Source organism: Melospiza georgiana, chromosome 2 (genome assembly GCF_028018845.1).
Source record: "Melospiza georgiana isolate bMelGeo1 chromosome 2, bMelGeo1.pri, whole genome shotgun sequence".
NCBI classification, from domain to species: domain Eukaryota; kingdom Metazoa; phylum Chordata; class Aves; order Passeriformes; family Passerellidae; genus Melospiza; species Melospiza georgiana.
Genome location: NC_080431.1, coordinates 20,560,937 through 20,577,600, shown reverse-complemented (window position 1 = coordinate 20,577,600; position 16,664 = coordinate 20,560,937). Strand labels below are relative to the sequence as shown.

The 16,664-nt window shown below is 41.8% G+C and overlaps 1 protein-coding gene across 1 annotated transcript in view; it reads left to right on the top strand.

Moving 5' to 3' along the window:
- Positions 1-9,137: 9,137 nt before the first annotated feature.
- Positions 9,138-16,664, top strand: part of MRPS9 (mitochondrial ribosomal protein S9) — a 34,009-nt gene continuing 26,482 nt past the window's right edge. The window contains exons 1-2 of the mRNA XM_058019092.1: positions 9,138-9,227; positions 16,021-16,200. Of these exons, the coding sequence (XP_057875075.1) occupies positions 9,138-9,227; positions 16,021-16,200 (270 nt within the window). The remainder of the gene's footprint in view (positions 9,228-16,020; positions 16,201-16,664) is intronic.

Here is a 16,664-nt window from a genome sequence, read left to right as displayed (position 1 = left end):
AAATGAATTTCAAGAGAGTGGAATCCTCCCATTTTTGCAAATATGTACAGGTTCAAAAAATGCAGTGCTATTTACATTCAATTTTCTTATAATCTTCCAGCCTAGATTCTCATTATTTTGCTTCACTGACCTTAACTTCTGAGGATTCCTAAATTTTACATTTTTCTGAATACCATGCCCCTGACCAGTCACAGCACTGCCACTACTTAGTGATAGTTATAAGCTGTTCTCTGCATTCTATCAGTTAAATCTAGAATTAAACCTTAACTGGGAGATTAACTGAATATTGAATAGAAGGTTTGAGAATTTGTGAAAGTCCTCTAATATCTGAAAGCAGAAAACTAATTCATAGACATTGATTTATTTTGTTAGGTTTGTTCTACTACTGGAGTAAAGAAGCAAAATATCCTCTAATTTTCAGCGTGAACATAAGAAGAAAAAAATTTTATTTTTCTCAAAAATTTCAAACTATTCCAATTTTGTACATCAAATATTTCCACTAATCTGAGAAAAAATCTGAAGACCAATGTGTGTTTGCAAACATTCTCAATATAATTAGAAGGTCCTTAACAATCATATGCTATTAGAGTACAAAAACCTCTTTCAATAAACATAAATAGGCAATTTAAAGAAATAATTAAACTACACATAATTTGCAGAAAATTTAAAACAGAAAAAGGCAAAACAAATTCTGTTTCCCCAAGCCTGTTCCTTATTGCAACACCAATTTTCAGGCTCCAATAAGGTGTTTAAAATTTGATCTGAGCACTATCCTGAATGTACTTTACCAAATAATTACACATTTAATTTCATGCAACAGAAGAATTACATATAGTTGACTCATCTGCCCTTTTATTTTTAATGTTTGAAACTGTAGTATTTATTTTGAATAGTATAACATTTCCCCTGACAACTTCACTCAGAAATAGACCTTCTTCTGTAGGCTTCTTGCATTTAAAAATCTGTATTTGCTCAGAACCTCTATATTCCAACAGAAACTCTACTGAAATTCCAGTCTGATTAACTTTTTTTAATGTATTCTGAAGAGTGGAAAACTAGCAGTCATATCCCAGGGGATAGTGAAGTCCTTTCCCAAGAGATATTTAACAAGCTTATTCATTTTGCTGCGCTTTAAAAAAATTATTTATTTTTTAAGTAAATGGAAATAATGTAATCTGGTTAAATCATATTGTATCTATAAGTAGAGATTGACCTTTCCATGTAACTTTATAAATGACTGAGAAGGCTTGGCCAAAGAGACAAAATGTCTGGCATCTTTAAAATATGCTGGAGCCTACTTACCTCCACAAGGTTCAGGATAATTTGCTGCCAGCCAACCATGTCCGGCTGGATTGTGGCAGCACATTATAAATGACACATGACTTATGTCATCAATAAGTAAGTAAATCAGTCAGCTTGAGACTATGATCACAGAAGCTGGAGTTTCCTTCTCTTTTCCCCCCTCAAAATCTGCAAACTTTCTCTTCTGTCTCACCTCCCATTTAGAAACAGATTATCATAATATGAGAAATACAATTGCTAGCTGCAGATGTTCAGATTTAGGCTGACATGCAGTATTAGATTCTCACATGCAAAGAGGTGATGATTCAGACAGTTTCTACTGATACTTATAGTAATCACAATTACATGTGCTATTTCATGAGTGAGCTCCAGACTGTATCATTCACCCTCTTAAATGATTTCTTTGATGCCAAAAGATGGCAGAGCAAGAGATATCAAAACAGGAACTGCCTTTCTACCTGTAGGTCAGGTTGAGAAGGGCAAGTATTCATTAGTGCTTCCTACTCTTCTCAGCATTATTTCCCACAGTTGGAACTTGGCTCAAAGTGGTCACTGTCTGACAGGTTCTCCAGAGGCAGGCAGAAAACACCTGTAAGTAAAATTACAGGTGCTGCTTAGCACCTGTAAGTAAAACTACTTTCCAGGTGCTGCTTAGCTCTCCAAGAGCAGACTACTATTTCTGCATTTGGGTTACCTCTTGCACTGATGTGGTATACCAAAGAAGCTTTGCATGCTTACTTCCCTCTCCAACCACATTCACACAAGATTATTGTGGATTAAGATCTTTACTTGTGCAGCAGAACAACTTCCAGGAGTCACATTGACTGGGTTTTCAGTACTGGCACCCACAGGGCAGACTGTAGGTAGTACCTTGTTGCTGCAGTAAGAAAGCAGCAAAAAATGACCAGTTTCATACTCAGAACATCTGGGAAAGACATTTGCAATATGTTAAATAGGTGGTTTTGCTGGGCACTTTGTGTCTTGACATAGATTCAATACAGGCACATGATTTGCTTGTTTTGGTAAGAAGTTTTACAGCAGACAACTGCAAATTATTTTCTTTGTTATTTGAATATAATGGTCAGAAAGTAAGAACAGTGATTTGTGGTGGTTTTGAGATTTTTTTTTCCTTAATCCAGATCCAATTTGTCATTCTCTTTCCTTGTTATTTCTGGTAAAGATGCATTGTATTTATTTTTTTAGATTTTTCTGTGGAAGCCCTGCTGACTCAGAAGCTTCTGCTGCTACAGCTCTTTTAAAACCTGAAATAATTTAGGTCATAATTTCTTGTACTTCATTATTTCAGAGTTTAGTTCAAAGCTTATTAATGTAAAGTTAAAGCTTCCTTTTCAGCTCCGAATTGGATGGTATTTTAGTCATTAGTTTCATTTTGAAGGGAGAAAAAATTTCCTTCTGAATAACCACTTGGTTCTCTTCAGAGCATCTCCAAGAAGCATGGAAAAGTGCACAGTGCTGGATCTGCCATTTCCAGAACTCCAAAGACACTGAGAGGACCACTTCTATTCTCTAACTGTTCAGCCCCCATCCAGTTCTCAGAAGGTGAATGCAGTTTTCTGTTAGACTAGTTTGTGGCCAAGGTGACCACAGCTTCCACAACCTGGCATGCTCAGCAGGATCAGCTGAGTGTCTGGAACCACAGCACTTTCTGGGACAGTTCCTGCTCATTGACCATCATGCACCTGCATGAATTTTAATCCAGCAGGAAAGATGCGAGACCACAGGAAGACACGTGCCAACCTTCAAAAGAAATGAGAGCTTGCAGTCTGACAAAGATTCAGATGGAGCTCACAACCCTCAGCAGCATCCATAAACTGCAGAATGGCCAATTCCTCATGTTGTCCCAGGAGGACGTGCTCTGAGATGTATTTTCTGGTTATCTGGTGGGGCAGACAGGACCAACAATGTCTACTCCCTGCCTACAAATGAATCTCAAGAAGCACGCACAATCTGAAAAACTACTGTTTTCACATATTTATTCTGAATATATGTTTGTACCTAGCCCTTAAAAGAATCAATAATGAAAACTTTATAAATCTGAACTGGTTCAGTAATGGGAATAGCAATATATTTCCTTCTGTGGGATGAAGGGATAAAACTACCACCGCTCTGTGTCCAGATAAGGGAGATTATTTATATTTTTGATTCTATTTTGGGGTCTTCCAAGCAGCTGTGCTATACAGGTAAGGTGGCCCTAGTCAACGCTGATGTGACTTGATCATGGTCACTTTGTCTCTGGGCCAGACCTTAGGCCTCTTTTATTTAGAAGCACAGGCACAGATTCTGGATATAATGTCAGCTCTGACTCAAAAGATGCTGCTAGGATCAGCAATGACTTTCGTCTAATTATATTGAGACAGAAAAGTCTGATGCAAACCCTAGTCTAAAGAACAGCTCCAAATGAGTCTATTATTGAAATACTGAATCAGCAATAGCAACAGTGATAAACATACGGAGGCAAAGTGTATGGTAGACAAATGACAAAGACACACTACATAGTCTAAAAGCACTTGCCAGCTAAAAATAGGCGTAGACACTGCATTTATATATCTTTTGGGCTGACTCTGGCATTCATGTGGGATTAAACTGTCTTCAGATGCCTCTTAATTACATCAATATAAGTTCTCTTTCTTTCTTGGAACTGTTTGTAAATTCAGTGGGGTCTACCCAAGCACATAAATTAGGGCAGAGCTGGAACATCATACTGCAGAAAAGAATGTTCCCCAAAATTCCTTGCAGTGCTCAATGATACCCATAAACTGTAGGGGGAAAAACCCCAACCAGCAACCTTCAGACCATGAAGAAAAGACAAAACAGATGCAGGACTGTGATCCAGAGAGCAATGAAAATCTGGGTAACACCTTCTTCCATGGAGAAAGAAAGTTGTGGTAAGGAACAAAACAGGGGACACTGCTTTACAAGTAAAGGTTTCTGGCTACTCTTGATTCACTTTTCCTAATTCTATGCTCAGTCCAAACCACTTTCACTATAAAATGAAATAGGATGCCTCTGTATTTGGTGTTGTCAGGTAAATTAGCTTTATTTTTATATTTGATAGTTTTGGAATAAAGGTTCTTGAAATCTCTCTCACTACAGAGTTGACTGACAGCCCCCTAAGTGCTGTGCCTTTTACAGCGTAACATAATTGACAACCCTTAGGTAGCTGGCATATGCAGTCTATGAAATGAAGTGTGCTCGTTCCACATCTGAAGAAAAGTAGGTGCAATGAAATAGCTGTTGTTATTATTAGCCTTTTAAAATAGAATTTATGTGTTTGCATTAAAGAAAGCATGACTTCTGGATATATCAGCCTCAAGTCTTTCAATAGTGATGAGGAAGATCAATGCAAAACAATTTCTGTGTCAAAAAGCACACACATGTCATAAAATATCTGGAAATTACTTAACTGGAACAGAGTTAAAATACTGCTGAATTGTCTGCATTTTTAACATTCGTTTTGGTTTTTTTTCAAACACATACTGATCAGCTGAAACACAAAGCTTTCAGTCAAGATACTCTTCTCCAGTGCTCTCCCTAGAGAAAAACTCCCAATTTTTTGTTCAGTGCTGGACCTGGGTGTTCCTAAACTTCCCTGGGCACAAAGGCAATCCAGCAAGTGCTCCTAGTTAGGCTCTGGGAAATATTCTATGCATAAGGACACTGTAACATCCTGAGATTCTGTCACCCAGTCAGCCCCTGTTGATGCTGTCCCTTTTGGCTCATCTGCTCCAGAACTTCAGCTAAAGTACTTACAGCTTAAGGAAGAAAGGCACAGGGGAAAGGGAACAGAAAACAATTTATACGAAGAATATCTTTAGTTCAGAATTCCAAAAGAAATCTACTCTTTTTTTACTGTTTATGAAAAACATAAAATTTTAGGCATCTCTGCAGAAAGGGGTTTGGATTAGGGCATCCTGTGAAGTTTTAACCCTCCTACAACCATTTGCTTTGTTTTCTGACAGATGGAGTCCCCCATGTCTGCTGCAGGTCAGCTTGTTCTGTTGTAAGGCAGCAGATCTTGCTTCATCAAGTTCTGACCTCTTCTGCGTGAGTTTCTCTCATATCTAAGCCTAAATACACTCTTCAGCTCATTACCGATGAGGAGACATTTTCTCTGTATGTCTGCCCTGTCTTTATGCCTCATCACAGTCTACAACTTCCTTGTGAGGGGACAAGGATGGGCAGGCACTGATATCTTCTCTCTGGTGACCAGTGACAAGATTGGAGGGAATAGCCTGAAGCTGTGCCAGGGGAGGGTTAGGCTGGTTATCAGGAAAATGCTCTTCCCCCTTAGGGTGGGGAATGCCCTTTGGACAATGCTCTGAGGCACATGGTGTGACTCTTGATGATGGTCCTGTGGAGGACCAGGAGCTGGACTTGATGATCCTGATGGGTCCCTTTCAACTCAACATGTTCTGTGATTCTGTAAGCACCTATCACTGGTAGAGTCAAGCCATCAGGCTCAATTGATCTTCAGGCTGCCACAGATTCTTGCCAATTTTTGGGCTGCTTCTATGAGGCAGTGAGCTGGAGAGCCATATATCTCCAGCACTGCCACTGGGATACCCGTTCCTCAAGCAACTGGTTTTCACACTACCCATACTAGCAACCTGCTATCTGCAAATACCCATACTAGTAAGCTGCTACCCATACTAGTAACTCATGCTATCTACAAATCCCATCTCTGATTACAAAAGAAGACCCCAAATCCCACTTCAGGATTGCCTGCATGTAGGCTGGTAGCATAAGCAATCAGCAACTTTGGACTGGAGCTAGCCCTAGGTTTGTGCTTAAGAATTTGCATATAGTACAGATGTGCCCCTCCAGCTGTGCCCGACCCATGCATGTGACAGGCTCAGCCTGGTTTCCTTATTCTGTTTTCAGGGATTTTTCACTTCAGAAACCTCAAGCCCCACACAGTGGCACCCTCTTCTTTATGTCAGGCCATCCTCAAAGACAGCACTCCAAAGGTTCGAATAGTCCCAAAAGATACACTTACCCCTCATTATCCAAGTCTAAAAACAAAAGCAGGTAATGTGCTGCAGGCAACAGTCCCCACTTCTGTGATTGCACAGAGCATGAACAGCAGGTTACACAAGGACATGGGTAATCAGGCTCTCAATTGAAACAGGTCCCCAGAGCAGAGCATTGCCCAGCTGGGCTCAAGAAGGACATCCCTGCCACACAAGTGACTAAAGTTCCTCAGAGGGCTTAGTGAAGCATTGGGGTAGTTTGCATGGATTAGGTAAGCATCTACAGTCTGTCAGCTAAACACAGAGACAGAAAGAGGAGCCCTTTGGAGTTAATCTTGGGATAAGTAGATTAAACATGGTTTTCTTGCATTTCCCTCCACCCCTGTCTTAAATTTTGACAGAGGGATGGGGTGCAGGGGGTTGAGCATGTAAATAACTTCTGCTCACTTTTATCATACCTTCATTTGTGCTAAAAATTGATTTTGAACTGGCAAACCCAGACCTCTGCCACCCAAACAGAAGCAGAATCTTTTCACTAGAAGGAATCTTTCTGGAATATGCTAGCCATGCCTACCACAGAAGTATATTTCCATTTCAAAACATCCAAAGTAATAGCTACATGCACTCCTGATCAGTATAGAAAATGGTCACTCAGTGACCAGTGTACAAGTGTCTCCTAGGGGCAGGCAAACTCTTTGGTAGAAGCAGGATAGTTGGGAAATACACCTGAAATTTGTGCAAAAATCTTCCACCTCGAAGGGGCAGCTATCAGTTTCTAAGGGCTGACAGCTCTAATGATCCAAGAGAAACACAACACAGCCCTTAATTGCTGGACTTCACATACCCCACAGTCTCTATTCAGCAATATGCAAGAGCAATTCTGTAACCTCCAGCTGAAACCACGGGCTGTATGAACCCCAATGTCTTTGAAATCATGCTCCAGATTGCAAACGCATTTAGGATTTTTTCACAGTGAGCATAGGAGTAGAAAAATGTAGGAAATCACAGAAGCTGTATTTAGATCAACTAGTTACCAAGAATAAGTGGGCGATATTTTATAGGTGGCCTGCTCCTCAAGCTTAATTGGTGATTAATTATATGTGGGGAATAAAACCCATTCACTCCAGCAGCGCTTTGTTTCTGTAGAGCTGACAGGGGTGAGAAGTAACAATTGCTGAGCACAGTGAGGACTGAAGAGCTCCTCTGCTGCTGAACAAAGCCAAGCTGCGGGGCGACAGATGGCAGATGGGATTCACCATGGGCCGCAAAGAGGCCATACTCATCGCTGGCATTCTCCACCCCGTCAGCTCTGCTGGCTGCTCCAGAAGGTGGGTCAGTGGGACTGTGACCCTGAACCAACCCCTTTTTCTCTTCTGAGAAACAGCTAGCAGCTAAATGCCATCCCCACACACCCCGTGACTGAGAGCGTGACTGCAGTTCCCAGCGCTTGGCCAGGTGTGCACAGGAGAGACACTTCACTGCTCTCCTTCAGTGCAGTGCTCATGGCAATCATTTGCACGTATCCATGTCAGTAAAACTGCTGATGTTTTCACTTCCACAGCTGGCAACTGCAAGAATGAATGCACCTTTCCAGGCAGCTCCTCCTTGACCTCCCTGCATGGATGACTTTTTTTGCCCATAGCCAGTTTTCTTACAACCTCTTTTATAACCCAGAGAGGAAATCGTACTTTCATCTGCATACAGGGCAGCAAGGCCCCCCCCCCAATAAAAACTTAACAGAAAAATAAACCTGGAAAAGCAGAGATTCATTTCCAGAATTTCCTCTCAAATAGGTACTTCTCTTAAAAAGAAGGTTGCTTTCTTAAAGCCAGTTTTTAATTCATTTCCACTTCTCCAATGGTAGGAAAAAACTACTGACAAAATCCAATCACCTATAAGGGTATATCCTATGTAACTCAGAGAAACTTGGAACATTCTCAGGCTCCAAGGTTCAGCCTCCAGAGACACTGCCATCACCTTGGGAGATGACAGGATGGACACCAGCCTCCCCTCAGCAAGAGATGACCGCTGTGTCTCTAAAATATGTCATCCAGAGAATGGCAACAGAGCTGGTGAAAAGTCTGGGGCACAAATCCTATGAGAGGCACTTGCGGGGGCTGGGGCTGTTTGTCCTGGAGGAGAGGCTGCTCAGGGGGGGAAGCTGTGCTGCTCTCACTCTCTACAAGCGCCTGAAAGGAGGCTGCAGCCAGCTGGGGATCAGCCTCTTCTCCCAGTAACCCGCCACAGGACAAGAGGACATGAATTTAAGCTTAAACCACCAGGGGAGGTTTAGGTTGGACATTAGGAAGAACTTCTTCCCAGAAAAGGTGATTAGACATTGGAACGGGCAGTGCGCGGTGGTGTGGGGGTCGGTGTCCCCGGAGGTGTTTAAGGAAGGGCTGGACGCGGCACTGAGTGCCATGGGCCGGCTGGCACCGCGGTGACTGCCACGGGTTGGACCCGATGACCTCAGAGGTCTTTTCCAACCTACTTGATCCTGAGATTCATTGATTTTTTTCCCCACAGGAAAAACCCAAACAGACCAGTTCAGGGCTAAGGTGAAATCTGGTTTTTGCTACAAATCTCCAGAGCACTGCGGTTGCCCAGACACCGGGGCAAGTCCCAGCGCTGCGTACTCAAACAGGAGTCCTGCTTTCAGCGCTGTCCCTCCGAGACAGGAGGCCGCGCCGGGGGTCTCCTGCTGAGCTGGCGGCCACTGTGAATGTCGCTCCAGGTATAAGCCACCACTCCCCCGACAAGACCGGATTTCAGGAACGCTCCCAACCGAGGCCACAGGCTCGGCCGCTGTGGCAACGCGCAGGCGCGGCCCGGCCCCGCCCGCCAATGGGAGGGCGGAGCGCCGCGGTCATGGCGGCGGCCGTGGGGCGCGTGCTGCGGCTGTGCCGCCGCTGGGGCGCGGGGCCGCGCGCGCAGGTGAGAGCCGGGCGGGCGGTGAGGGCCGCGCTGGCGTCCGGCCGGGAATGGCCCCACGGGGGCGGCCCCAAGGGGAATGGCCCCGTCGGGAGCGGCCTCACGGGGCGACACTGCCTGGGAGGCCCCGCTGTGCTGCTGCCCCTGCTCCTGGGCCGGCGGGGCTGAGCCAGCCCTACGTGGGTTGGGAGTGTCGAGGGCTGGCGCCGCGTTCAGGCTGTCTGTTCCGTGAGCTGTGTTTGTTTCCCTTAATGTGGAGCAGAAGAAGCTTGGTTAAGCCTGGAATTAACAAAGCGGTATATAGAGCAAAGCCAGCGCAGAAGATGGCAGGTTTCAGGTTGATAATTTTGAATGATAAGCTAAAACACAAGAAGTTCCACCTCAACATGAAGAAGAACTTGTTTACATTGATGTTGGCAGGGACTGGGGTCTCCCTCGACGGGACCTTCCAAAGGCACCTGAAAGCATTCCTGTGTTACCTGCTCCAGGTGACCTTGCCTTGGCAGGGGGTTGGACTGGATGATCCCAGAGGTCTGTTCCAACCCTGACAATGCTGTGATTCTGTCAATGGTGTTAGATCAGCAGGTGAGTAGCTCAGGAGGCTCAGAATCACAGATTAGGGTTGGAAAGGATCTTACAGGGCACCTGGTTACACCCCTCCCCTGCCGTGGGTGGGGGCATGTCCCACTAGAGCATCTATCTCTGAATACCTGCAGTGGAGAGGGAAATGTGCTCCACAAGTAAGGTAACTTTTGATTAAACAGAATCATTTTGTTTTCGGGGGTAGTGGTGTTCAGCTGATTGCCATTTAATTAAAAGGCTTAGCTGCTGTCAGTATTATTTGTGCAGTGGTATTTGATACACCTGTATATATATTTAATCAGTGAGTAGCAAGTGGATAAAAAGGCCTGCTGGTAATGCTTTCAAGTTACAAAGTAATTTGAACAAAGGATTATATGGGCTGAAGAACTGTTGGTGACTGAATTAAACCGAGCTATGGGGTAACAGAAGGTGCAGTAAGAAAATGAAATGTAATGCCAGAAGGAGCAATTTGAGCTATTTATATTGGTTACATCTAGATTAACTTGACTCATCAGGGATAAAGTCCTGGTGCCCATGTGGGTATTTCTTTATGCAGCAGTCAGGAATACATACTCTTGAGGTGTGCAAGGAATGACAAAGAATAAAGCTGAAAATGTTCTAATACTTGATTTCATTCTCAGTTGGAATAGTTTATGTTGCTTTGGTTGCTTTGTGTCAAAAGTATGATTATGACAGTAACTTGATTTTCCTGGCGAGGCACATCCTTAAGTTCTAAGATTTGTATTGTAAATGAGAGAATGTTCTCAAGGGAGTCACAGAGGAAGGCAGGACTGGCAGGGGCCTTGAGGGATCATTTATCTATTCCTCTCGCCCCCAGAGAGGGGATCAGTACCTAAGCCTGTGGCTATACACAAATTGTCTAGCTGTCTGTGAACCAAAGGATATGAGGAAAACCAATGGGAGACAGGGCCCAGAAGCCTTAGAGACTCTTCTGTCCATTAGGTGTAGTTAACTTGTGGAACTGTTGGGTGAGAATGTTCAGGATGGCAAGCATTTATGTGAATACAAAAAGCAAGTTGAGAAACTTGGAAGAACATTCCACTGAGCACCATTAAAAAAGAAGATAGTGGCATGCCTGAACTACAGATTGCTGGAAACGAGGCCAGTGCCCTGGGAAAATGATCACTACCTGTTTGTCCTGTCCTTGTGCCTCTCATACAGGCTGTTTTGACAACAGGGCAGAAGTTGCTGTATCAATGTTCTGACCTGCTATAACAATTTCTTACCTGTCCTGACTGTTTGGAAATTTTTTTGCGATCTTGTCCTAAAAATACCTTGCAATTGTTTACTTCATTACTTCTTGTCTGTCTTAGTGGGAGAAAGTATTTAATTTCTTAACTTTAAAGTTTCTTGCATTGAGAGGCAAAATGGAAGAGGAGCTTTGTCATTTCAGTTCCCTTAGCACTGACTGAGCAAGAGGTGTAGTTTCCTATTCTTCCAATAAGCAAATGGCAAAGATGTAGTGATATTTATAAAGAAAAAAAGAGTCTAGCTTAGTTACTATCTATCATTGACTCTGATGTGATTGAATAGCTATTCTCAGCAGAAGAGTTCAGAGTTCCATTTTAATTTGATTGGGTTGAGTACTTTATCTTAATCACTGTAGATGTTAAATGTACCTATATCAGACAGAGATTATGGTACTTTGGGGACAGACTTTCAGAACTACAACCTTAAAATGTAAGAGAAGCCTTTCTTGCAGTTGTTAACTAAGATACAACTGGAAAGCCTCTTAGTACTTGAAAATTTGAGCCTAAAAACAACTAGATCTGAATTCTGTTCCCTATTATACACATCTGACTTTTGCCATGCATTGATGCGTTTAGAGCTGTTTTTTACTTCCCCACTGTACAGCAAAACTTAATATGTAGATTTGGTTAAACATGCACAGAGAGCATTCTGAGTGTTTCTGAGCAGGTGAGATGCAGTTCTGTGGTGACCTGCCAAGGGATTTAATTTTGAAAAAAAAGCTTCTTCTGATAAAATACTTTGTGAAATCAGGTATAAAAAAAACCAGCAAATCACATATGTGTATTTGCTGACATCTTGTGATGCTTTCCAGTGTATTTTGCAAAATGCTTCTGAGACATCAGTCTGATACTGGTTCACATAATTAGTTTGTAGGCCAACTAAAATCTAAGATTATACCAATGTTGTTTTAAATAAATCAATTAAAACACATTTTTGTGAAACAGCGCTCTAGAAATCCAAAACTCACTTATTGAGGAAAAAGCAATTATTTAGAAATTGGGATGGCTCTGAGCATTTTTATTCTGTATAATTGCTATGTAAAAAATGTTTCTTCTTGTGCAACAAGTTAACAGAGGACTGTCTTGCATGTCTGCTGGGTTCTGTAGCAGCAGCTGTGCCCATGGCTGGAGTATTGGACACTGGGCAGCTTTAGTCCAGCATCCTGATGTGGTTATACAACTCCAGTTCCACATCTCTTAGTGAAGTCCTATCCCAGAGGTAACTTCTTGGTACAAATTTGTTTGTGCACTGCGTGGTTTTTGAAAAGGAGGTGGTTGAAGTCTGCAGTTTAGAGCATGGAAGAATCATGGAAATGGTGCAACAGTCTATGTGCCATGTCATTTGGTGTCATCTTCTGTCTCTGTTCCTGTGTCTTGTTGTAAAATGAACAACCTTTGGGCTTGAATTTAAACCTCTTGACTCCAGTCCACCTTTCTTCCCATTCCACAAGTTCAGGAAACTTGACTTCTCTGTTGGTTTGGTTTATATCTGTGTAACTCCAGTGAAGCAAATGAACAGGATGAGTAAACACAGTCCTAATTACTTCTCTTCTTGGAAGAAAATAGGCCAGAGAAGTTGAAGTTCTCTGAAAATGCTAATTTTTTTTCTAAGGCAAATTTAACATAAGCTGATTTTCTCTAAGTTTATGGTCTCCTGTAAAATCAGGATTTGCCCAACAGTTTTAATTCTAGGTTGCTCAGAAAGGAGTTGGGAAGGAAGGGTTAATCACAATAAGTTGTGTCCAGAAGTAAAGGCTTTCCTTTCTCCCATGTTCTGGTGGAAGAGCATATTATTTCATGACCATTGCTAATTAATATTATTTTTAAAATGGTGAGGCTGCAGTCTTCAGTAATGCTTTATGAAATGTGTGAGAAGTGAATGCAAACCTCTGTGGTTTCCTCTACAAAGTAGAGGAGCATGCTTTCTTGTTTGACTGAAATGCCAGGAGCATTTAGCTGTGCTTTGCAGTTTCTGCCTGTGCCACCCATGAAACAGTGCTCTTCTCCCAGAAGAGGTACCCAATACAATAGATATTAATTTACATAAGAGGCTGTTTTCTAATTATGAACAGTTTGTGTGTCCAGGGACTTTTGATTAGTGACGAATTGAAGCTAGGGAAGAATATGAATAGCTTGAGGGAAGAACGACAAAAATGAGAAAATTACAATAGAAATTGACAGGAATAAGATGAAAGCAATCTTTTTTTAAAGTATTCTGTTTAAAGCATACCAGAGAGAAAGCTATTTTGGGCCAAGTAATAAGGAATCATATGTTCATTAACAAGAATTACAAATAATTAGTTACTATTAAGACAAGTTAGAAGATGAATTGAATTCTTTCCTGAGGAGTGACTAGGAGAGAAGAATAGGGAATATGTGGAGGTACCTTTGCTTTCCTCACTGCTTTATAAGGAAATCACCAGAGCCTTGCCTGTGGGAAATGTGTACATTTAAAATTTTGATTATTTTTATTTTCATTCTGTCATTATTTCACTATTCATTTATTCTTTTCATTATGTCAGTGCTTCCTCACAGGAACCATGAGTATTAAAGAGAAAAGTAAAAGGAAGAGACAAACCAGGATTAGTGCTACATGCAATATGTATAAGCTGTGGAGAAAATGAAGCAGCAACAGGCTCTTAAGCACCAAATTCTACCTTAGACCTGTTTTAAAATCTTTTCTAGCCGAGATATATGTTACTTTCTTGAGTTTCATACCCTGAGGGACAAATCTTTGTCTGTCAGGTGAAAGCATAGAGGGTCAGTCCTTTCTGACTTGAGTGATCTTATTCAAAGATTACTTTACCTTCTGTGTCAAACCTGATTGAATTCATGGGACCTATCTTGCAGCCCAGGCATGGGCTATATACAGGTTTAAGGCAGCATGTTTTAGTCTTCATTTCAAATTGAAATTTCAAGGTGAGTTGTTTTGTTATGTAAATGGAACACTGACACAGGCATGGATGAGTAAATTGTCATGAGCAGCTTTACATATGTGCAGCAAATTAGATGAGTTGGATCAGTACATCCTGGACTGCCAGGTGTCCAAAATACCAACTGGGCTCTGTGAAAGTAGAAAGAAAAGCTGTGTTTCATTTCCTCTTAATGTAGGAAATGACCATGGAATGGAGAACACCAAAAGCTTCTTGTCACAGGAGAAGTTCTTGTAAGCTAACTGAAGGTACAAATTTGAGCTGCTTTTCTGTTTGCCTTGCAAATAAATTTATGTAATCTTGTTTTGATGAGGTGTGTTTATGTTGTGGTTATAACTGGGTTTTGAGATTACTGTTGTATTTGTGTTAGTTACAGGAGGGGTAGCAAGTGTTTTATTTATATTAGCTGAGCACAGAAGGATGAAATCCATCAAAATTCTCAGCATGTCTAAATTGTGTTCTGAAGACAATTCTCATGACTTAGAGAACATTGAATAATTTTGAATACTACCTTTGTTCTGTTCCTTGTAATCAGAACCCTAACTACTTCACGTTGCTGCATGTGTTTGGTTTTTAATGTTTTGCTAAAGGTAGACTGAGGCTGCAGCTCCCAGAGCACCAGGGGCAATTTAATAACTTGCTGAAGGAAATGAAGGTAAAGAAAGGACTCCCCCTCTGCTTTCTTTCTCCCAGTTCAGTGTTTCAGCCATCTCCTTGTTGCAGCTTTGGCAATTCTCTGGAAAGTGAGCTCTGAGCTGCTCAGACTTACCAGCTCGGTTGAGAATTGCCTGCTTGTTGGGATGAAGCAGAAGTTAGTGTTGTGCCTCATGTAGGCAGCTGAGCTGGCTGCAGAGGAGTCCTGGGCCAGAGCTGGCACAGGGAGAGTAAAGGGAGTGGAGCAGAGAATGCTGGCAGGGCTGAACTGTGCCATGGGTGCTCTCTGCCTTGTGAGGCTGCACTGTCTCCTCACAAAGCCTAGCCGTGCCATGTTGAAGGGGTGGGGGTGAAGTCTTTCAGGGTACTGTGTGATGAACAAAAATTGGCATTTTTCTGAATCAGAAGTGGTTCTTTTTCTGTCTTTGCTTTTCTGTCTCACATTGCTTTCTTTCTTGTGATTCCCTCCCTCCTCCCACCCACAGAAGACCACACAAATAATCAGTTCTCATTCAGTTTGTAGAATAGTGAAGCTGTAGAGAACTTTAATACTAATGTTGAAGAGCCAAAATAGTGCATAATATTGACTCTAGGCCAGAATTGAGACATTACAGCTCTGTCAGTGAGCTGTTTGTCTGGCAGAGAGCATCAGTGAAATTAGTCATCTTAACAGCCAATTGTCTTGATAGAAGTGAGACCAAACCTGTGTGCTTGAGAAGGTAACTGCCCTTTGGGTTATGACTTGAGCTGCTACAGTGCTCAGTAGTATTGGCTGCTGGACTGCCCTGCTAGTTTTCTATTAGGTCTACTTGAGACAGTGAAGCAGCTTAAGAACCATTCTGGCACCACAAACAAGGAAGGAGCATGCCTTGGCCTTTCCAGAGCTTTTATCAGTATTTGATTGGTGGCTTTTGAAAAGCCACTAGGCAGCTGCCCCACATATCCTTATCATACTTTGTTGTGGACTGCCTTTAGGTGAAGGCAAAACCTGATTATTTGCTGATAGTTTTTGTTTTCTTTTGTGATGGGATCTGTTGATCAGTACTGTTCTTTGCTTTTGCTGGATGTTCCTGACTTAGGATATACTATGTTTATTTCCATCAAAAAATCTTCTAAATTAATACTAATGTGTGAAAATGTGAAGGTTTTAGACTGTGTTTATCTGTTCATGGATGTTAAGCCATTGGAAGAAAATGGTTTAATGAGTAATAATGCTTTTCCTAACTTATTCCTCCTGTGATGTGTTGAATCTTGTAATAGGTATGAATAACTTGCTATAGTATTCATGCATTCATTTTATTTAGTGCTCACTGTGCCAGAAATGTAAAATAAATCTTTTTTTTTTTTTTCTGTTAGACATTAAGGCTGATCTGTACCACTACAGCAGTGCAGAAGAGAAATGTAGGAGCCTCAGGACCTGAAAAGTACACAGAGGCATTTATTAAAAAACAGATTGAAGAGTTCAACCTAGGAAAGAGACATTTAGCCAACATGATGGGAGAAGATCCAGAAACTTTTACCCAAGAGGATATTGATGTAAGTACAGTTGCTCTGTTGGAGAAGTAATTTACTGTAGAGTTTCAGATATTGAAAGCACTTTACTTCAGCATGAGCCCCTCAGCTCTCTGTGAATTTTAATCAAACTGTCAGAATAAGCAGGAATGCTGCTATACATTGCAAACATTGCAACTGTGACTGTGAATAGACATTCTACTTCTGCTACCATGTGAGGTCACAGATCCCTGTATAGAGCTGTATACTATATCTTGTTAAAGCACAGTGGGTTCTTTTGAAAAGTGCTAATGGATAATCCCCTTGATCTCAGGTTATAAGAGGCACTGTAAAGGTTTATGTAGCATTACAAAACGTTTACTCACAATTTGACCTGCTGTGTATATTTAGGGTTTTCTTGCATGATACAGTGGTTGTTGGTAACGTATATTAAATTTTATAGGATATTTTATAACCAATGCACTGGTTTAGCTTGAAGATTTTAATGT